General features: G+C 44.4%; 1 protein-coding gene across 1 annotated transcript in view; it reads right to left on the bottom strand.

Annotated features, from left to right (window-relative positions):
• Nucleotides 1–2,266: 2,266 nt before the first annotated feature.
• Nucleotides 2,267–23,198, bottom strand: part of CCDC3 (coiled-coil domain containing 3) — a 37,923-nt gene continuing 16,991 nt past the window's right edge. Inside the window, exon 3 of the mRNA XM_071552798.1 lies at nt 2,267–4,817. Coding sequence (XP_071408899.1) covers nt 4,542–4,817 — 276 coding nt within the window. The 3' untranslated portion in view covers nt 2,267–4,541. The remainder of the gene's footprint in view (nt 4,818–23,198) is intronic.

Here is a 23,198-nt window from a genome sequence, read left to right as displayed (position 1 = left end):
TTTCCCCTTACTGAATCTCATACAACTGGCCTCAGCCCATTGATCCAGCCTGTCCAGATCCCTCTGCAGGGATACCCTCAAGCAAATCAACAGTCTCACCCAAGCTGGTGTCATCTGCACCAAATCGTGATTCACAAAAAGGTAATTCCTCACAAAGACAGCATTGCTCCCACCCCACTAAATCCCTGTTGTGTCTGTCTTCGCATAACATTGGCTCCAATGCCACCTGGGAACGCTCTGTTGGGATGGCTTGGCCTGGCTTGCTGCACAGCCAATGGAAGCAGAGCCAATGAGCCCTCCCAGCAGTGCCACACATGCTGGGACGTGCTGTCCTGCTCACTGTTTGTTTTAGGGGATTAGGAACATGCCTGAACCCAAGCGCATGTTGGAAACGATGTTTCACACGCAAAGCAGTCTGGTTTGGAGGGAAATAGCTACATTTCTGTGATTAAATGAAAATAATTGGGGTTAAATGGGGAGGAAAATGAAATTTCCTTGCAATTACTTGGATTTGTTTTAAGAAAAAATTACATACGTTGTCAGTTTTATCTGCTTGTCACAGTTCTCCCTTTATGTTTTTTCTCCTACTTTTGAAAATTAATTTGGGGTCCTTTGCCTCATTAATGGGAGATTACCTAGCTTGGCATGAAGTTTTATGTATTAGAAATGGGCTTTACTGATTCAGCTCTAAAACACTGATGTGCTCTTCTGTTCCAAACCCCCCTTCTGCTACAACCCAAACAGAATAACAAAAGTATTTCTCTAAATTATTGTTCAAACATATGGAAGACATTTTCTTCTTAATGGTTTGGTGTTAAGGAGCAAAGAATGCTGCTAACATGCTCTGCTCTCCATAAATCCCCCTTTACTATGTGGTTCTTCCCCAGATACCCAGGTAGGGTTATTAAATCAGGATGGTGCTTGGGATTTATGAGAACAGTTTATTTGATGTACTTTGTTCTACAAAGATCCACTTAAAAAAACCAAACCAAACCAAACCAAACCAAACCAAACCAAACAAATGAGCAGAAAATTCAGTCGTAAAGTCTAAAAACAAAAGGTGTTCTTGGGTGCAGAGCAGCATCTGAATTACCCACATACGCTCTGGTGAGACACACAAGCCCTGCAAAAGTTGTGACTGAAATAGTATGAGGGAGACGTGATGATGCTGAAAAGAGGACAATTCCAAAGAGGACAATTTCCCTCCTCCTGTTTCTTTCTGTCATGCTTCTTCTCTTCTCTTTCTCTTCTCCCTCTTCTCTCTCTGTCCTTGTCACTATTACTCTGTCCTGTTACAATTAATTTTGCTCTTTCCCTTCTTGTCATTCTCTGGATCCATCAGGAAAAATTGACTTTTCCACAAAAGCATCCCTAAATTCCTGGATGGTGAACAGAGATGCCAAAAATCCCATCCTTGTTTCCAGTTCTGGCTTTCTCTGCTCTGGAAACCCCATCACTGTCCCTGCAGATGTTCTGGCAGCCTTCAAGCTCCTGATATGTTTTTTTGCAAAAGCAGATGTTATTGATTTGTAAAGCATCTTGGAACTTCTCATAGGGAGGCTGACACTTTTAGTGTTGTTTTGAACCAACTGGAGTTTTTTGTCTTTCTTATTTTTTACCAGGATGTTTTGGGGGGTGTTTTTCCTACACCATTCCCCGGCAAAACTGGGTGGGTTGTCAATCTCCTTTGCATCCCTGCCTCTCAGTCCCTCCTTCATAGCTCTTCAACAAGAACATACCCAATCATGCCTTTTGCATTAATTTTGGAAATGCTATGAAATTTTGTTGTTTTTGCAGGTTTCCAGATTAGCTGTTTTGCTCACTTTGCAGGTTTCCAGATCAGCTGATCCCTGAAGTTGCTATAGAATGGGTCTAAAAATTATAGTATGTGTTGGGCCCTCTGTGACGTGTACCAGCCTGGAGAGACACAACCCAAATTCCTCAGCCCACTTGTGTTTCCTGGTCACTCTCTGGATACTGTCAACAGCAGGGACAGGCAATCAATTATGACACTTTAACAGCATTTTTATTTGGGCTTGACATCCCCTGTTACTTGTCCAGTGGGTTAAATTGTGATCTGATTTGACTGCTAGTCCTTATCTCTGGAAATGATCCAAACCCAAGCAGGAATGAAAGGAAAAAACTCACAGGAAAACAATATTTTTGTGTTTTATACCCAGAAAGGACATTTGGGTTGCATTTGGACTTTGCATTTGGGAGTAGTTGTTTTTGTTTTCTTTGCAAAGTAACAAAATTCTCACAAAAATGACAAGGAGAACAAAATGTTTTACTTTTTTTTTTAAGCTAGGCAAAGGGGGAAATAGGAAGAAAATTTCAATCTTTTCATCAAGTGACAGAAACACCAACCAGAAGGAAAACACTGTGTTTGGAAAATCCATAAGCATAGCAAAGGTGTCACTATATTAATTATACTTTCTCAGCTTTATGCAGACATTTATAAAACATGAATGAATATCGGAGGGAATATTTTTCTTAACAAAAAATTAAAACAGAAGCTTTTAATACCTATCCCAGGAAAACCAGTTCATTTATTTAAACAGCAGTTTAGAAACCAGAAACAAGCTAATAAAAAAGTAGTTACTTTTCTATGGATTTAAATTTTGGAATTAAAATCTCTTGATGGCTTCTAGGGAAGCCTTAGTTCTGTAGGAATTCTCAGGAAACAGCATCGCTGACTACAGCATAAAACAACTCAAATTGTGCTGATGTGGTAGGCAAAGCCTTTGAAACCAGTGCAGGTTGTGGAGGAGTCAGAATTTTAAGAAATGCCAATATTATTTTAAGAGGAAAAAAAAAAGCTGTGTTTCCAAAATGAGCAAATTAGGAAGGTAGTAAGAGTCAACTTCTGAGTTCATCTTGGACTAAAGCTCATGTTTGAAAGCTGATATGGGCTTTTCCAAGTGTAGGGATGGTCACAGCATGGTCCAGCAGGGCTGTAGCCTGGATATACTTTAATTTTGAGTGCTGAGACACAGCAGGGAAAACATGCAGTGATCTGGTAAAGTGTGGAGTGCTGGGAGCAAAGCAGTGGGTTGCACACTGCTCTCTGAAGGCCTCACCTCCATGCTAAAGATCACCTGGACCAGTCCACGCTGTACAAACTGGGTTTAGCCCTGACAAGACTGAGTGTTGCTCAGGGCTGGGCAAGGACCATCTGCCCCTGTCAAAAAGCATGAAGCATATCTGCACTTGGGTCTCATGTTGGGAGTAAGAAAAACTATTTTGAGAAGGGAAGAAAACCAGAAAAGCTCTTCTACCTTTCTCTCCTTGTGGTGCCCTGCTATGAAGGAAGGTGGGGTGAGTACCAAGACACAAGACATGGTTCATTAACACAGCTGAAAACATTGTCAGCCATAGATACTGATGCCTTAACCGATGCTGCTTGAGCAGAATTCAGTTGGTAAATGTCTGATAAAGGATATGATGGACTTTTTTTAACAAGACAACCAAGGAACAGGTTTTACTTCATCTTTTAAGAAATTAGACTATATCAAATGTGTAATAAAAATATTTTCTATTGAATTTTAAAATATATACATATATAAACTAACTAATTTTTTAATGCCCTGTTGTTATTGATGTGGTCTCTACAGTCTCTAAGTGTAACTAAGTGAGGTTGCCCAGCAACCTCCATTATACCTCAAACAGTGAATACAAAACTTGGAGCCTTGTCCACACTGTAAGTTAAACCTGCTTGAAAATGGGATCTGAAATTGTCTGCTGGGCCTGATCCAACATCCACTAATAGTCAGGCTAAGTCCACTTCTTACTGGAGGAGCTGGATTAGGTTCTAAACACAGTTCCAAAATTATTTGGTTTCTAACCTGGTTGGCTGACCAACAATAAAGGCACCTGAGGGAGTTGCTGAGAGCCTTGAGGCACTTCTTGGTAAAATAAAAATTATTAGATATTTAGAATATTCAGGGATTTATAGAAACAGCCCTAAGACAATTTGGGCACATCCATACTTCAAGGTGAAGAGTGGCCCAGACTGACTGTGTCTTGGACATAGTCTTTGCCCAGAGATTGGATGTAGACTTAAGTCAAACTTAAGCATGGTTGAGAGCTTGGGGGTGATGATGGAGCAAAGAGCCTTCATGCCTGCATCCTTCCCACAGATCCATCTCTATGTTCTCAGACCTTCCTTGCCCAGCCCATGTGGAGAGGTAAGCTGGCAAGAAGAGTTCATGTGTCAAGTGCCTGCAATGGCCCAGGAGGCTGGGCTGGCACTTCCATCAAAGACAACCTAAAGCTGGTGATGGAGGTGGAGGTGGGTGAGGAAGGAGAAGCACAGATGACTGTCTGGCCCTGTGTCCCCTGAGGACAGCGAGGACATGGCTTTGGGCTGTGCCAAATCGGGTTGGCATTCCTGTTTAAACTCAGCACTGTGTTTAAAGCAAGTTCAGATTCATTTTCCATGCGAGGTTTGAAGCACAGCATGGACAAGGTGTGAGGGCCAGATCCTGATCTAATGCAGGCAAAATTCACCACTCTCATTGGCCTTAGCACTTACCCTTGCATTATACTTTCAGGTAGGTAGAATGGGAGTTCTCCTGCTTCAGAGAGTTAATATAGGGGATTTGACCTCCTGCAGAGGAAAGTTTCTCACTGAGCTTTCGATTCATCAGCTCCATGTGCCTGGTGTTTTTCCTGGCTTGCCGAAGGGACCTCTTGACTTTCTTCACTCTGTCTCGCAGCTGCTTGTTGCGCTTCTCCAGCGTCGCCACTTTCTGCTGCAGCTTCTTCACTCTGTCCTCCTCCTCAAACAGGGCCTTCTGCACCGAGGAGCACATGAGCTGAAGGGACAGCAGAAAGGAGATAGTCACAGGTGAGCACTACACAAAATCTTATCAAAGCAAGGGTTCATTCAGGTGTCCCTTGAAACACCTCACAACTTTGCAAAAGCAGAATGCTGCATTTTTTTTAAATTTTTATTACATTTTTTATACCATCTTCAGTAAAATCCTCTCTTTCACTTCTGTATTCAGGTAAGACCCAAAATTGCAGAACTTAATTATACTACTGATTCACAAATACTTTTATTAATTGTTTTGACAGACCTGTCCAGCCCACCGAGGCTACATTGAATTTATGGAGGAAGGCTGCCCTGTTTCTGGTATGAAACTGGAGTTCAGGCCAAGGGGTGTCACTCTTGGAAAGCTCTAGATTTGATTCAGCATAGCAAACCCAGATTCTGACAAGAGCCTGCCCTTTCTCTTTATGTCAACATGTGAAATAAAAGCAGCACCTGCAAAACAAAGAACAGGTTAATTTGCCTTGTCAAGAACAGAGTTGTCTTAAATATCTCTTTATATGGGCTTCTTTAAGACAAAACCCTAAAGGGTAAAAACTCAGCAGTCTATGAAGCATTCAAGATTCCATAATTTTAAAAGAAGTGATTATGTAGTGGGGGTCACCAGCTGAAAACTGCCTCCTCCCACTCTACCCTACACCAAATTACTGCAATATTGCCCCCAGTAGGGACATCAGGCTTTTGATGTTCACTCATGCTGATGGCTCTTGGGTAGAAAAGAGAGATGGCTTCAAAGGTGCTGCCCCCAAAGCACCACTAGAAGAGAAGCTCATGGTATTTTCAAAAGTAGTGGGTTGAATGATGATCCAAATGCAAAACACCTATTGGGCAATTATTTGTCTTCTGCCTCCTCCTAGGATGACCTAAAAGGTTTATCTCATCTCAGCTGTGTGTGATTGCCATGTTTATGGCCTCCTCTCACTTGTTTCCTTTTTGTGGAGGTGGCAGCAGGAGTGAGAAACACCAGCTGAAAAGGTTGCTGGCCAGTTTCAATGCAAAGGAGTTAAGTGCCTGACACACAATGTACGGGGGATGGGATTCAGCTGCCTTCCCTTAAGCAGCTCAAAGTGAGACTCAGGCCTAGGCTCCTCTCTGTTTCCCCTGTAACATCTGTAGAGACAATCTTTCAGAAGCTGATCTCTACCTCCTAGGGCAGAGGGACACAACTCCCTCGTTATACTGACCACAGAGGCACCAAGTGCCACTTCTACCTGGAACATGTTTTCCAAGCACAAAAATAAGAGGTACCCGGAGCTCAAGGATAGCCCCACCAAAAGTTTATGATCTAGGGGAGCCACACTGGAATCTGTTTCTGCCCAGGGTCATGTTCCTCCTTCCTTTTTCTTCTAAAAAAGCATCCTGAGATACTCTGCATGTGGGACTTCCATATTATTGCTGCACTGGTGCATCGGGAGGAAAGGCAGAGTATTCTGATGGATTCATCTAAATACATCTAGAAATTTTTGTGTGTGTATCAAGCACTCCTGGAGTCTGGATGGGCTTTCTCTGGCAAAACATTTGGAACAGACAGGGACTCTAAATAAACAAGTAAATCCTCACTGTGATGATGAAGGATTACATGTTTCTTTCCATCTTACTTTGTAGTATTTTCAACAACTGAAAGTTGGGGAGGGAGCCTGCTTTGATGAATAACATTTCATTTGCTTTGGAAACCCCCAGCAGAGGAAAACCATGGCCAGTCACACAAACACAGAAACTCCTTCCCATCCCTTGGAAACTCTTGTTTCTTGTGCAAAAGCACTGTGGGGCTTTGCCATAAGGCAAATGCTTGCCCTGAGTGTTCCCTCACTGGGACTTTTTCATAAATGCATACAAGGGTGATGGGGAGCTCACAGATAGAGAGCCAGAAATTGCAGTGAAGAGGAGGAACTTTGGTTTTGATCACAGCTCATTCCCAGAGCTGCTTGAAAACAGTCAGCACATCTTGGCTTTTGTGTTTGCCAAACCCTTGCAAAACCTCAAGCAGAGTAATTCTTGAATTTAAATGCCTGTAAAGGAGGACACTGAGTTAGGGAAATATGTTTGTTGGGAAGACATTAGTGGAAACTCTACTTCATGAGGGATTTCCTGCATTTTCCATGGATGCAGTGATAGGCATGGTATATGCCAGAGTCCAATACAGAGGAACAAATACTTCATGCAGCTGAAGTGGGAGGCTGTGTGAACCCAACTGTGCCTCATCTGCCTGGGCCAGCTGGTGGGGCAATGGTAATGGCTGATGGCAGAGCCCAGAGGCTCTCCCAAACCTTTTAAGGTTGGTCCTCTATCAGCAGAGGTAGATCAGCTCTACAGAGCTGCTCAGAAACTTCTCAAACACCATCAAAAACCTAGCCAGCTCATTTGCTTATGCTGCTCCTCTTCAAGATCCTTACTCTCCAGTTTGGAACACACAGTTTAGTTCTTAAGTTATCTGGAGATATCCAGAGAGATCACAGGAACAGCACAGTTACAAAAAACTGAGGAACTGTCAGACATGCAGGGCTTTGTTTGCCAACAGGGCAAGTGACAGGAAAGGCCCTTTTGACAACTGGATGCCTGCCTGCAATTGCATGACTACCAGCTGGAAAATAACCCCTTTGTTCCTTCTACATGGGGAGAAATAACAAGCTGGGGTCCTCTCACTCACTGGCTGGTTACAAACAGCATTTTTTGCAGGGTTTTGCAGTAGGGATGATGTTTAAATATGAATACTGTCCTACCTTGCTGTTACTGCTGGAGCTGTGGTTCACATGGGTGCAATCAAATTATTTTTAAACTGGTACTGAGAACTGTGCAACTGCTGTGAGCTCAGCACAGCCTATATAACTAACCCTGCAGCTGAACAGGCAGGTGAGAAGTCAACCAGTCCATATTGCTACTTGAACACTTTTTGTTTACAGATGGATGAGAAATTCCTGTGTCTTGCAGTCATTCCTATGGATTGCGTCTACAGACACGGTTCCACATCCTATTTTGTCTGACCTCATGCAGCCACAAATGTGTACAGTTTCCACTGATGACCATTAAGATCAAATCTTTGCCCAAAAGCTCTAATAAACTACAGAAAACTCGATTTTGTTTCCAGGAGTGACCTATGCACCCCTTCCCCATGACAGCTTGTCATGTCAGCCGCACTTCAGAAGGTGGGGTGGGGTTTTTTACACAACCCTTAAAGGACAGTGAAATCTCCAGCAGCAAAGTCACAGAGCCAGTTCCACTTGGTATCACTGAAGGAAAGGATGGGAAAGGTTGTATATCTGACAGTTCCTGTTCCCACAAGGTATCAACAGCAGACAGTCAAGCAGCAGCTCTGAAGTGCCAGATTTAGCATGGTGTACATACCCACAGACCTGGGAAATGGACACAAGGACCAGGAAATGACTCCTCAGACAAAGGTTATTTTACAAATTCCCTGCAAAATTTACATTCTAGTGACCCACAGTTCAGAAGATTTGTGTGATCTGGAGACATGTCTGCAGGTCTGAAGGTTCCACAGTTTTGTTAGCAAGGCATCCTCAGCAGTGGTTCAGCTCGAGCCCAGAGCAGTACCAAGGAGATGCAACAAGAAAGGGTGCACAGGAATCATACAGATCCTTAGGATTTATCCCAGCCAGCCTACAGCTGTGAAACTGCGTATTAAACACATTTGAGTATTTGTCTGAGAGACCATATCACAAATAAACCCATTTTTAAGTTTCACTGCATCCACGACATTTACAAAATCTGTCCATTTGCCAAAGAAATCTGCGCTGTAATAAACAGAGCAGAGTCAAAGAATCACTAAGGTTAGAAAATACTTCCAAGATCATTGAGTCCCACCACTAACCTAACAAGCTGATTTTTGGAGCATCTCAGTGTAGGCATGCAAACCCAAACACCCTGAACTGATGTATATATACATTTGACTGACTGACAGACACACATCTGCTTTCTACAAGCTTGATTTGAATGGGACAGTGGCTAGAAAGTGCCCCATGGATAAAGATGTGATGGTAGTGGTCATCTAACACAAATTGTCCATAAATGGCTGAATTTAGTGTCAAAGAGTTCAAGACACTCAAACCCCAGCAGCGGCACGCAAGTCTTGCCCTTCACCTACCAAAGGGAGAGAATGTTCAGTCCTAGGTAGCTCCTCCTGTGTGCTCCTTATGGGCAAGACTGCTATAAAGCACTGGAACTCCATAACCTAAAAGTCTTTTATTTCAGGTCTCCTAAAAATATCTTACACATCAGACAGCATTTTTTGACATTTAAATACAGGATGTCACATTCCTACAGGCAAGATGATTGGGAATGTTTTTAAATGTGTGACAGGAAGACCTGATCTTTGCATGGACATGATATAGTTTTAGAACTGGAAACAAGTCACTTTATTTTCTTGCCCTCAAATCTTTCTCATTACCCACACTGCTCATAGAGGAGTGTCCAGGATATTCCCTTAGCATCCAACACACAGCGTCATCGCAGCACAACATATTGGGAGCATCTTGCAAAAAAAATGAGACTGAAAAGACATTCTGCCCTGATACAGAGCCAGCCCTGATCTGCATCCCAGTGAGCTCACCACATCTCCACACTGCTCTCCTTTTGCCATTCTCTGCTACAAATCTGCTCCACATAAAAGGTCAAAACCATGTGTGTTTGCTGCGTGTTGACTTGCTATTCTGTGCTTTGCCGCTGTTCAAGTTACATAAAGCATCTTAAACCAAAACTTTAAGTAGCACCAAGTGTGTTCCTCCAGCTTTATTTGTCTCAACACAGCAACAATTCATGAACTCTCTCAAGGGGTTGAGGACCCAAACATAGCTCTTTACTTGTCTTTAGCTCCACCAGGACTCACTTTGCCAATCCCTTCTGTGCTCTCAGCAAGCAGGACAGGCTCAGTGCCCTGGGGACACTGCTAAGGGTCCGACACAGTTCATGCAGGTGATCTTCACCTCTCCTGGCCAGAGAGGTCCCCTTGGAACCCTTCCTGGCCAGAGAGATCCCCTTGGAACCCTTCCTGGCCATGGCCACATTTCAGACTCTGTGCATCACTTTCTCCTTTTGTTCAGCCCCTTTGGGCAGGCTATGTGGGAACAGGCATGTTGCATGGAAAGAAGGACGGGAAGTCAAAGAATAGCAGGAGGGGTCTGGCAGCAGTGATTATTGGGTTTGGGATGGAGTGACTTAACCTCCAGTTACTGAGATTTTTCAGCCAAGGCTAACAGTCGTGCTGAAGCATGGAAAAGTCCCTGTCAGCACTGTTAAAGCATCATGTTGGGTGAAGTGGTGGGCACATGGCAGTACTGAGTTAAACCGCCTCTGCTTGCTGCCAGAACTGTACCTTTCAAAGAAACTGAACTGGGGTCCTAAGGGCATATCCAGCACCACTGGCATTAATGGAGATGAGGTGGGATCTCACCCTAGGGCCTCATATGAATCACCGAGATACACAGGACCTGGATGGAGAAAGAAATGACTGTGGCTGTTCTTACCTTACTGAATGCTGGGTTAGCGCTTGCCATGGGAAATGTAATGTTTGCAGCACAACTCTCCAGCTCATATGAAATATTAGAAATAGGGATTTTTAGGGGGTATGAAGCACTGTCTGCAGTAAGCATCTACCAGGTTATAACCACCTCAAAGTGTCTCACCACTGTGAATAGTGTTTTTCCTCCTCATGGCATTCCTCACTAAAAGCAGATTTTCACTTTAAAGTCCTAAGATGCATGTAGGGAAGTCACCTTTCCCAACAGTCATCAGAGAGGAAGGGGCACATCCAAGACATTTTTTGCCTACATCAGACACTTGGGTGGACCACTTTTGGGGACCCCTGCCTAGAAAGTATCTCAGGCTGAGATGGATCCCACCATGAGTCCCATGAAATGGCAATGGCATCACTGGTTTCCTGGAACTGCAAGGGCAGGATACAGATAGTTTTCTTGGGGTTTGGAGCAACTTGCCCTGGAAACAGCCCCAAATCCATGTTCATACGCACTTGGCAGTCTTTAAAAAGAGCTTTTGTTTGTTCTAACCTCCATTAAACCTCTGCTTGGTGTGAAGATATCTGAGGTGCTGGTGGCTCTCGTCTGCAGTGTAGGGTGATCAGAAGGCACTTCAGGGCTGGTGAAAAGACCCTCAACCCTGGAGGTACCTGAAGAGAGGTCCCTGGCTCCAAACCACACCTAGAGCATGTCCCAGGGCATTTCTTTTTCTGCCCTGGCACTTTGAGCCCTGAAGCTTGAGATGCTTCTGAGAGGGAGGATACAGAGATACCAAGCGACAGACGCACCCACTCGCCTCTGCCAAGAGTGGGGATGGAGTTGGAAACATGTCCAGAGTCACTGCCAATACCCAGGGAGGGATCAATACTTTTTTCCCTATACTTGTGAAGGAAAAAAGGCAGTGGCTTAAGAAGAATAGAAACCACACTAATCAAGAAGACAGGAAAGGGAAAAAAAAGGTGTAGGGTATGAGCCAGACTGCCAACCACAGGCACCTCACCTGTGCCAAGAGAGCAGATAAGTTAGTCCTGACAGTAAATCCCTAAATTCCCTGCCCAGGCAGTGGGAGACAGAAGGTCTCCAGGAAGAGACAAATAAACCTGCAGGGTACGATCTCATCCTGGGTCATCTCCGAGTCCCTTTCCTCTCCTCGCTGACCACGCAGACAGCGAGGGAGGCACACCAAGAGCCAGCCCGCTGCTTTTCCCCGGCACTTTGAGGCGGAGTGACTCCGCTCTTGCCTTGTTTCCTTTGAAAGCGCTCCTCCGAGCTATTCGCCCTGGATGCCACAGGAATGCGGTGATGGATCTGGGAGGGGAGCGGCGGTGAAGTCTCGCGACTAAGTGGTTTAGCAGGAGCTGCGTCCTCCTCCTCCTCCTCCTCCTCCTCACCTGGCTGCTGCCGCCGAGCGCTGGGCTCGGTGCTCAGCACCACAGCCCCACACCTTGTGTCTTCTGTGTTCCCACCGCTCCCAGCTCCCGACTGGGCAATGTGTACCCTCTGAGAATGGATCTAGGGGAAGCAGAGGGTCTTAGAGTCCTCCCAGAGGTTTAGCCCCCCGGGATTAGGGGATCCAACCCTGCCAGCCCCTTTGCTGAGACCCTTGTCACCCTTCTCTGCCTCCCTCACTAAAAATACCGGAGCTCATTGTAAGGACAGCGAGCTCATAAGCTTTGCAACGCAGCTGTTTGCAAGATAGAAATTGCAAACACAATCCAGGGCAATGCAGCATCTGCCCTTGTTCCTTCTAAGTGCCATTCATGGGTGTTGGGTATTCCTGACACGACTCTGTCCCATCCCAGGAGAGCACACAGTGCAGGCCTGTATTAAGCTGCTCAGTTACAGGTAAATGACCCTGAATGTTACAGTGCACTACCCAGCTCAACTGTGTTGAGCTTAAAGCAAAATGTTTTGAGGAAGGAAGAACAAAATCTTTTTTCTGCGGTTTCAACAAGCAAACATGGTTTTAAGTCAACTTTACAAGACAGGCTGCTTCAGAGATTTCTGCATTTTGCTCTGCCTCAATGCTGAAAATGTCCAAGTTACTGCTTTTTCTTTTTTTTTATTTTATTTTAGTCTCAGAGATATGGCTGCAATTTCAGCTGAGCTTCAAAAGTCTCTGCAAGAGACTTTTTTTCCCTGTAACATGCAAAAAACTTTCGATTTCCACAGATACCAAACTTACCAAAACTTGCTATCCACTTTAATTTCCGACTCAGCTTTTTCCCATCCAGTATTATTATTATTATCACAATAAAACTAATTAGGTCTGCTATGCCTAAAACTACTATACCAATATACCTTACCCCAAGTGTATTGTTCTCTAACTGAAAGTTGCTGTGTGACCACATCTCCATCTAAACTTGTTTTACTTGGCTTATATTTCAATAGGATTAGGTCACCATTCCCCCCACACATACACACAAAGAATTAATTAAATACCAAGGAAGGAATAAAACCAGCAAGACCTAAAACCAGAGTGTATTTGTCCTTCCCTCTCACTGGTGGGAAAACAGGGAAATGAGAAATTACTGATCAGAGGCAGCACAGCAATCTACACTTTGCTCCTATTTATTGAAATGTCTGTGTTGATTTTTGAATAAACTGACCTTTACCTTGTGTGTTACAACAGCTTCTAGAAACTTCATTTAATTCAGTGGTCCTGTTAAATGAACAGGACACACCCTTCAGCACAGTAGCAGTGAGGGAAGTACAATATATTCAAATACACCATCCCCAGATGCAGATGAAGCTGAGAACCAGCAACAGCTGGTGAGCAAAACATTTAAATTTACCAATATTAATTTGCATGCAAACAATATTAGTTGAAACTAGAGTTATGCCTGGTTTTGGGTGTTTACATTACATATGGTTTATTTCAAACTAATGTGTTACAACTCACAGGAGTTCCCTGGGGGTCCTGACAGTGGTGACCGATGACTCGGTGTGGCAGGCGCTGCAGGGATGTCTGTATGCTGAGCTTTGGCTCAGTTAGAGGTACAAAAGAACAGGTGGAGATGGGGACTGTGGGAGTATAGGGAGCACATGCAAACAGTGAAACAAGGTTGGTCAAGGGCTTAAATTCAGAACCTCCTGTGGGTAAGGCTGTGCCAGAGATCCATGTACCCCTCAGAAGGTTCAGAGTGCAAATGCCCAGAGCCCACAGCCTCTGTGGCTGAGAAAAGAAGGGAAGTACTGGGATCAGTAAATACATAATAAAATAAATTTTATATATAAGCTGAAGAAAACTTTTGTTTCACTGCCACATATAAGTCAAAATGGGGAAAGAGAGAAGCAGAGCAAATCCCAGCAGGCAGTGGATGGGTATTGGCAAACAGCCACAGTGTGACTAACACATTAAATGCTGCCTCTCAAAAAAGCAAAGAAATGGACATTTACTGTAAGTGGAGTCTGTGTCTCCTCTCCAGAAAATACATCATACCCAGGGGCAGCCATAAGCACAGGGGGAGAACCCATGCTGAGAAAGGCAAATGTTTAAAGTTAACGCAAGATCTATAAAAGTCACGTTCCCCTGTAAATCCCTCTGCTCCAGACGTCTTGGCTTCATACTGCACATGAGTTGCTGCAGCTCAGCTGCCTTTGCAAAGAGATAGGATTTCCTTGGCTGCAGGCTCAGCTGGAAGCCCCAAGCCTGCCCTGCTGCTGTGCAGGCTTCTGGATTTCAAAGAGCAAATGCAGATGCCCCAGTGCAACCTGCTGCCCTCCGGTGCCACCAGGAAGCAGAGATGTGGAGCTGTCTGCATCTCTTCTATGCTTCCATAGGAGCTGCTGGAGACATTTCACTTCATTTGAGTCCAGAAGAATAGGAGGAGTGAGAAGGCCATGCTCAGACTTGTATTTATCTGTGCTTGGTGGGTCCCTTGGCATAGTCTTTGCACCAGCCTGCTTTATGTATGTAACCTAGATCCTGGGTAGGAAACATTGGACTTCTGGGCTCTTTCTACAGTTAAAGGAGAGACAGAAATTCCTCTGGAGGATGAGTCAGAGAAACTAATTTAGAGCAGGGAAGGAGGCACTAAAACTAAGTTGAGTATTATGAAAACAACTGTGACACGGTGCTTACGCACTCAACGGAGACGCCTCTGCTGTGGCAGGAGCAGGACTGGAGCCTCTCCCTGCTGCAACCTTGAGGGAAATGACAGTAGCAGCAATGAAATCAGGCTGCACGAAATACGGGGGCTTGACAAATGGCACCTGCATCCAATCCTGAGCTGCTCTGCAAGCCCAGAGCAAAGAGGGGACCTCAGCAAGAAGCTGTTTGCCGTGCCCCACACAGGCAGCCCCAGGAGAGGTGATGGAGCCAGTGGTGATGAACAGGCACAGGCACAGCTGAGGACCAGGTCCAGCCCTCATCCAAACATGGAAGTGCCATGGATTGCCACAGCGGTGAAGTGGAAAGGCCTTGGTGAGGTTGAAGAAGCAAAGACAAAGGGATGGAAAAACAAACATCTGTGATCTGCAGGCGCTCTCTGACTAACGTCAGCACAGCGAGAAAGGAACCGTGGGGGCAAAATGCCTGAGAGACTAATCAGCAGCTCTAAATAACAAGCCTCAAGCACTAACATCTGGCTGACGGGAGCTGACTGCTACTCACAGATATTCCTGTCCCACAGGGCAGCTCAGAGCAGCCTGTCCACAGCTCTGGCTGCTGCGTGGGCTGTAAATCCTGAAAGGGCCCCAGACCACCCTGGATGCAATAAATGGGCAACGGGCTACTCTGAGCATGGCAGGATTTGGCAAATAACCAGTTTTCAAGATGGAGAGACGTAGTATTTAGGGGACCACCCTCCTGCCTGTGTGTGCTCAAATGGCCCTATACAGTTGGGGCATTAATGGCTGTTTCTATAGGAGAAAAAAGCTGCTGCTTCACTACAATCCCTCAGATCAGATCCTTCTCCTGAGCCAATATGTTAATTCTCAATAGAAATACAGGATCATATCTGAAATCCAACATTATATTTAATGGCCAAAGTCTCTCTCCCTGCTGCTTTACTTCATTTTATATAGACAGAAAGCATCAGAAACTCCCATCACGTGCTGCACAACTTACTGCCTTATACAGGGAAAAGCTTTTCACACAGGGCTGGTTACAATGCCCGTGGAAAACAAGGTCATAAGGGAAGCATGAGTCAGGCCTCCACACACACACAAGCCTGGAGCACTCTTTCCAGCCTGATTTCAGGAGAAGGAGGATTGCAGCCACAGCTACACATGACAAAATTACTTCAGGGTGGATGGATGCCCTGGGGTGAACTCTTCCCTGCAAGCATCTAAATTATAGAGCACACACTCCACTGCTGGTTAAGGTTATAGTGGTGGCTCTCAACTGTTTAATCCTATGTTAATAATTGTGCTGGAGTGAGATAATTACATAGCAAGAGCCACACCACTGCACAGTGAGCACATCGTGATACCTCTGAGCTATAGTTCAATCATGCACTACTTGGGGGGTTGGCTCTTTTGTGAATAACTGCACTGTGGTTTGCAAAAATCTCGTAATATCCAGCTGTCAGGTGCATTTACCTGTAAAATATGCTATTGTTCCTGGCCAAATACCTAGGGACAAGTAGCAAATGTGTCCCTTGTAAGTCTGTTTTCCTGTTTGCATATGCGAGGGCTTTAAATGTGATTATGAAATTAATTTTCTCTATCAGTCCAAAATTCTTCTATGGGTATTTGTTTTGCTTTTCTCATATTTCTCTGATACAGAAGTTATCTATACTTTCATCAGTGCTGTATTGCATCACTTCAGCAGTGGCAAGAACCAGGATCTGGACAGCACCAAAGAACAGATGATCTGGACTGTCTCCTACCCCTCCTGCAGTAGCAATCACAGTATCCACAACAGTCACCACCCACAGAACTCTACAAGTATTGCCTAACATGAGAATAATAAAAAAGAATTAAATTTTTTTTTAAATTGTAATAATTTAAAAAAACACTGTGAGGAAGACAGGAGCTGGGTTCCAATCTAGTCCCATAACTAGGACACTTTTGTTGGCAGATGATGTTGGAAGAATAAAATTTCTATTATTTTAAGCTTTGTTATCTGAACAGCTTGTTCTCATTAAGTAGCACGTGCATTTCTCACCTCATTGAAGAGGGCAGATTAAAATGCATGTCCTAATCAGAGGAAAAGAACTGGATGTCTCCACTACAGTGAGGGCAATAACCAGCTAGGGGAAAGCAGGCCCAGTGAGAAGTAGTTTCCCCGTGCTTCAATTCCCAGTCTCTAAAAATGGGGATTACAGGACATCTGTGACCCACAGAGTTTTCTGAGCCATTATAGTCTAATCCAGAAAGGTCTGGATAGTGTGGGGACTGCAGCAATGGGGAGCCAGGACCTATGGTCAGATATTTCACTTGCAGAATCATCTCAGTGCTTCTCTGTGCAAATTCAGAGTGTGAGACCTGAAATTATGTTTTTCCTTGGCACTGCCTGCAACTGCAGCCTTGTCTCCAATAATTTTCAGTAAGGATCCTGGATAAATTGCCCATCACTGGAGCATGTGACTGATTCAGGTTTCAATATTTAGGGATTTAGCCAATAAAATTTGTATCTTCCTGTGTCACAGATGAAGGCATTTAAGTCCACATTCTCCAAGAAGGTGAAGATACAGGCTATGTGAACATTTGTCTTAGATAGGAGAGCAATGCCCATGGTCCCAAGACCAAAAGTTTCAAGTATGACCAAAGGGACAACTTTCAGCAACTGCCTTTATTGGGTCATGGACAAACTCAACCATTCTTTAGGCACAGTTCACCAACAGGGACAAAATGTGTGTGAGTGGTTTGGTAATGACATGTCAATGGTCACATCCCTTATTTTGCTGGACCTAAGGGTCAATAAACCAGCCCACAGAAGAATACATGAGGGGGCTTTACAGAAAGGTAAGGAAATATTTATTCTCACTCATCCTGCAGGTATTTGAGGCCTCTCTCCATCAACAAGATGTAGTTTAGGGTTAGTACATGTAAACTGCAACACAAACTCTGCTGAAAAATGGATGACCAATTTGTTTAATCTGATCCTCATCCAGCCGGGTCTCTCAGTTCTGCCTTGCTCTGTTTAATCCTGTTAATAAGTGCATCACTGGCATACAGCACCTACACTTCTCCTGGCAGCTGGTGTTACTAAAAGTCAATCAAACTGGTGATCTGCACTGCTCCCTCTGGATATTTGTGAGGCACTTCAATTGAAGAAATACAACAAAATCCTAAGAAGTTGCATAATTCCAAATGTTTTTCCTTACACATTCTCCCCACCCTAGAGATTCCACCACTTACTAACATTTCTTTATTTAATCCCTTCCTAAAATACCCTTTTACCATTGAGAACTTTGCAACTGTTTGGAAGGGGGAAGAGTTGTTTGCTGTTTTGATGGAAAGAGAGAAACTAAATTATTTCCTGGCTGAGATTTATGTGTCAAGTTTTAGCTTGCAGCCAGTGTTTTATAGCCAAGTTACAAAATCTGAACATAATTCCAACTCTCCTTGTCAGTGACTTTTATGAAGCAATTCACGGTATGTGAAGAAATAAAAGGAAACTCCTCACCATGGAGGTTTTCATGGAAATGAGGAGACACATTCCTTCACAGAAGGAAAGGGCAGGAACATATGTCAGCCTAAGCAGAGCTGTCAGAAAGCAGAATGCCAGCTCCTACAAACCAATAAACATGTTGATGTACCTGTGTTTCTTAAATGCTTTGGATGCAAAATGAGAGCAAGGCAGAGGTTGTACTTGATTGTGGACAAAATGAAGCTGAACTTTTCTTGAGGCATCAGGCTTTTGGAAACTTAAGAGCAAATGTTTGTATGTGATATCCTAAAGATGCTCCTGCTCTGCTGAGATTGAATATTCAGATGCTGGTCAGCTGGAAGGTGTCGTAGGCATCCAGCAAAAGGACACAGAAATCCTTCATTAAGCCAAGGGCAGTGTTGTACTTCTCCATCCCTTGTGTAGCCTTTGACATGCCAGAGCAGTGCAGTGGTGATGGTCTGAGCCATGGCTGAACAATAAGGTGGCTGGAGCAGTTGTTCATGGACTGACTCAAAGCCAAGGGCAAAGAGGTAGCAGAGACCAGTAACTGCATGTGCCAGAAACCCACAGTGAGACTTGTATGTCTAAAACTGAAGGTCTCAAGCAAGACACTGCAAAAAGGCTGGGGCTGATGGCTGTGTCCACATTAGCCAATCAGTTGGAACAAGAGGAGCCTATCTGCAGACTGAAGCTCTAGATGAATTTGGGGTGAGCAAATGGACAGGGAAAGGGGTTCAGAAGGTGCATGAAGGACAAATTGTGGCTCCCTCATGTTCCCATTAGGCATTGGTACACATCAGATATGCATCTGGACCAGTCTGGCTCTGTTACTCCTGTGAGGAATCTACTCATTGAGCAGCAAAACCTCTCTGTGAACTGAACCAAGATTTGTCAAGCAAAACTATTTGTCTCCTACTCACCAGACTCATTCCCAGTCATGACAGAGATTGCACTGGTTTGACACATCTTGTTGACAAACCTAAACTGGCTGCTGTTTCCACTGGTGTTTTGCCTGTGCTCCGTGGCTGAGGAAACTTCAGACAGTAAACCTCACAACCATTGCACAGCCTGCAATGCAACTGGTTTGGCATTTGCCTCCGATCCTTCCTGATAGGCCAACTCCAGCCTTTGGAGGTCCCACCACAGGGCTGGTGGAGGCCCCTCACAGCTCAGCTGAGGACAGGAGGTGGTGATGGGTGTGTAATGAGGCTCTGGGATTGTGTAATCCAATTATAACTGTGGAATAGCAGCTGGTGGCTCCCCAGAGAGCCATCTACTGCTATAGCTTGCTATGTTTCTCTCCCTGAAGTGTCAATTGAAGGCTCAAGCACAAAGAGGCTGCCTGGGCTCTGAATTAACCCACCTATTTCCCCCCACTTGACACACTGTAAATCTTTCCTGGTGCTGACATCCATGCTAACACAAACTCCCATATTTCTTAAGAATGGTTGAACCAACAAGTGCTGTGAGAACACAGAGCCTATGAAGGCACCTTGGCTGTGTTTCAATGCCTTCTGGAAAGATCCTAATGCAATACATGTGTTGGTGATGTTTGCACTTTTAACTAAGCACTGGCTACCCTTGAGCATGGCTGTAATGAGCTCTCCCCACAATACCACACATGAAATACAGGCAAAGAGACAGGAATATTGGTTTCAGAGTTACCTGTGAAGGAAGGTGGATGTCTAGCAGCAGGAAGAACACAGTAAATATGAGGATATTGCATCCCAGCTCTGCTCATGACTGTCCATGCCTCAAAAATTTTTTTGATACTCCAGTTCTGAAGTGAGACCCTCAGATACAACCAGAACAACCATGAGGTAGGAGCTGGACTGAGTTCAGTAAAAGCCACAGATGTTCTGATCTACTAAAAATGTCAAGAAATGTGGTTTACTCTGATCTTTTGCTTTTGGGGCTGCAGACTGACAGATCAGAGGATGCTCTGCCATGGACTCAAGGCAATGAGTCTAAGACTTGCTTACATCACCAGGTAGCAATTTGGAAAAGGCGACAGAAGGGAGGTCAAAAGTCATGTGATAGCAGCTAAAGAAAGGGCCATCTGTCCAACAGCCACACACCAGCTTAGGTGTGCCTTTGGAAGTCAGTGGTGTCATTGATGGGTAGGTGTGAACTTGTGCCTATAGGTCAGTAACTTGAATACTTAAATTTAGTGAAGACTATTCAAAATGCATGCCACATCCTTTGACTGCTGGGGGAATATTTCCCAGGCATTTCAAAGCTGAATTATTCAAAAGCCTTTTGATTCAATTAGAATAGAACTGATGCATATGTAACAATAATCAGGAAACAGAAAAATCATAGGGATAATCCAATTTAAACATCAGTTTACATCAATTGCCAGGTTTAATCCCAAAGTTCAGGTGAAAGAAGAGCTCACAAAGCAATGTTCCACCTCTACCACTTATCAAAGTAGGCGAATACCCTAAACTAACAAAGCTACTTTAATCCAAAACATTCTGAAAGTGGCTTCATATTTCAAACTTGTTTATTACTTTATTTTCTGTGTATGACTCATAGTTCTTGAGATCTACACAAAACCAGATACAAGGCAAGAGGAATGAGGGGTACTGTAATAAATTCTACATTACCTGAGAAGATAGGTAAGTATCTTCTTGTATAAACTCCCCTTGATGTTAAATGGCAAGAAGGGGTTATATGCAGCTATACCTCATCAGTTCTGAGCTGAGTTTTGAATCTTGGATGGTGACATAGTGGGTACAGATGTGGGTTGCCTGGACTTTTAAAATTACGGTTAAGATACAATAAGTTACAGTAATGGCCATGACACAGAATGTCTGTAGCAACCACAGATGGGCACTCCTCAGTCTTCAAGAAGGAGGCCAATGGGATCCTGTCCTGTATCAAAAATAGCGTGGCCAGCAGGACCAGGGCAGTGACCCTTCCCCTGTACTCTGCATTGGTGAGGCCACACCTTGAGTGTTGTGTTCAGTTCTGGGCCCCTCAGTTCAGGAAAGATCTTGAGGGGCTGGAACGGGGCCATAGAAGAGCAACAAGGCTGGTGAAGGAACTGGAGCACAAGTGCTGTGGGGAGAGGCTGAGAGAGCTGGGAGTGTTTAGCCTGGAGAAGAGGAGGCTCAGAGGTGACCTCATCACTGTCTAGAACTACCTGAAGGGAAGTTGTAGCCAGGTGGGGCTTGGTCTCTTCTCCCAGGCACTCAGCAATAGGACAAGGAGGCACAGGCTCAAGCTCTGCCAGGGGAAATTTAAGTTGGATATCAGAAAAAAATTCTTTCCAGAGAGAGTAATCAGGCATTGGAATGGGCTGCCCAGAGAAGTGGTGGATTCACCATCCCTGGAGGTTTTTAAACTGAGATTGGACGTGGCACTGAGTGCCATGATCTGGTAAAGGGACTGGAGTAGGACCAAGGGTTGGACTTGATGATCTTGGAGGTCTTTTCCAACCCAATCAATTCTATGATTCATCCTGCGTGTGTTATGCATTTGACGTCTGTAAGCGTTACAGCTCACAAATACTTCTCACACTGCATCTGCAAGGCTTGCAGAAGTTCAGAGGAAGAGGATACACTGCTGCTCAGGTCTGACAAATGACAATCAATTCCATGTGTTCAAGGCAATGTGGTGTTACAGGGCACTTTCACTCCATATAGTGAGCAGTCAACAGCTTCCTGAAGGCCACCTCAAGATTCTGTCTCCCTGTATTTCATCAGGACCAAAACAAACCTAACCTCACAGCAGCTGTGAACAGATGTTATTCCAGCCTCCCTTTCAGCAGCTGCTGGACACCTCTGAGCTCAGGCTGCACCAGCAGGACCAGTGTGAGGCATCACCGTGTCCCCAGCCGGTGGCAGGTCAACAGTGTGCTGCAGACCTCCATCTCCTCCCTGCTCCTTTTCTAAACCTCACGGTGTTGAACCAGTTTTCTGGATGCTTTCCCATTTCCTCAATACTTCAGCAAACAGCACTAAGAATGTGAAAGGGTTCAGTGCACATTTTTGAAGGAACCCAGGCCTGACAAGCACTTCTTGGCTGTCACTGCTGTGACGGAGATGTATTGGCTCTTGTTTCCCCCTGTTTTTAAAGCTGCTCTACAGTGTGTTTTACTGCATTTGACTGGGAACTTTAAAAGGCTCCTGTTCTGAAGTGACTTTAGAAGACAACCTCCATATGGCAATGTTTTTTTCCTCACCCCGACTCTTCATCTCTAGTAGAAATTTGGAAAGATGGTGCCTTGGACAGCTTCTGACCTTGTTCTCAAGGTTGCCTCACTCCTGTGGTTCAGGTTTCCTTGTACACATGGCTGTACATGACTTCCTTTGACCCACAGGGAAAAAACCCCTAAGGATGGACTTTGATGCAAGGACACTGAATTCTCCATTATATAGCCCCCAAACCCACATTTTCTGTTAGTCAAACTAGAAAATAACACACTGTCCAGTATAGGGCAATGAAGGGAACAAGAATCAGTTCTTTTTAAGCCAGATTATATCTGACTTCCTGTATGAAATGGTTGAGGCCATTCCTTATACTCACCAAATGACTTCAGCAGGTGCATATCTTTCCTAGGAAAGAGATCCAGCCTCTTTTTCAGTGATGGAGAGTCCACCATGACCCCTAGCAAACTAAAGATTAATGACCTACTACAGAAAACCACTGTATTTAAGCTGGGTTGTATAGATGCAAATTGCTGCCAATTTTGGGTTGCAGGTCAAAAAAGAAAAAGATTTAAGGCAGGGCAGTTCTGGTTTGATTTCTGAGTCAGGAAATCCTCGCTGTAATTGCAGTCTCTCAGGTAAATCACATTTCCCACCCGTGCTCCCACCCACACTACATCCAGGTGTTTAAGGAGGTTCTGCCTTCCTTTCCAGAGAAACATGGTGGCCTCTAGCAATGGCTAATTACCACCTTGCTGATTGACAAAGTGCCAAAGAGTTAGCACTGCTAACTTCATAACTGATAATTACATTTTTGTCAGGCTGCCAAAGTCCTGACACGCACCTGCACGCTGCCCACATGCTTGTTACAAAGAGATTTATAATAATTAATTATAACATTCCTATCACACATCTCCCCACCCACTTCCAGCAGCAGCATGCGAATCCAACGATGGGCATGTCTAATTTCCACTCCTTGTTAACTGAGTTCACAGCATTAAAATAAAGTCAGTTAAGAATGTCTTCTGTTTGCATCCTTTGAAACTTTGATTAATTTAATTCTAGGTGAGGAATCACATTTTTTTCCTCCTTCTTCTATTTAACCCTGGTTATTTGTTCACGCCTCCCTGACTAGTCTAGACAGCCCCACCACTTATGATTTT

This window comes from Pithys albifrons, chromosome 3 (genome assembly GCF_047495875.1).
Source record: "Pithys albifrons albifrons isolate INPA30051 chromosome 3, PitAlb_v1, whole genome shotgun sequence".
NCBI lineage: Eukaryota > Metazoa > Chordata > Aves > Passeriformes > Thamnophilidae > Pithys > Pithys albifrons.
Note: the sequence above shows the minus strand (reverse complement) of the source record. Positions and strands in the feature narration are given on the sequence as shown.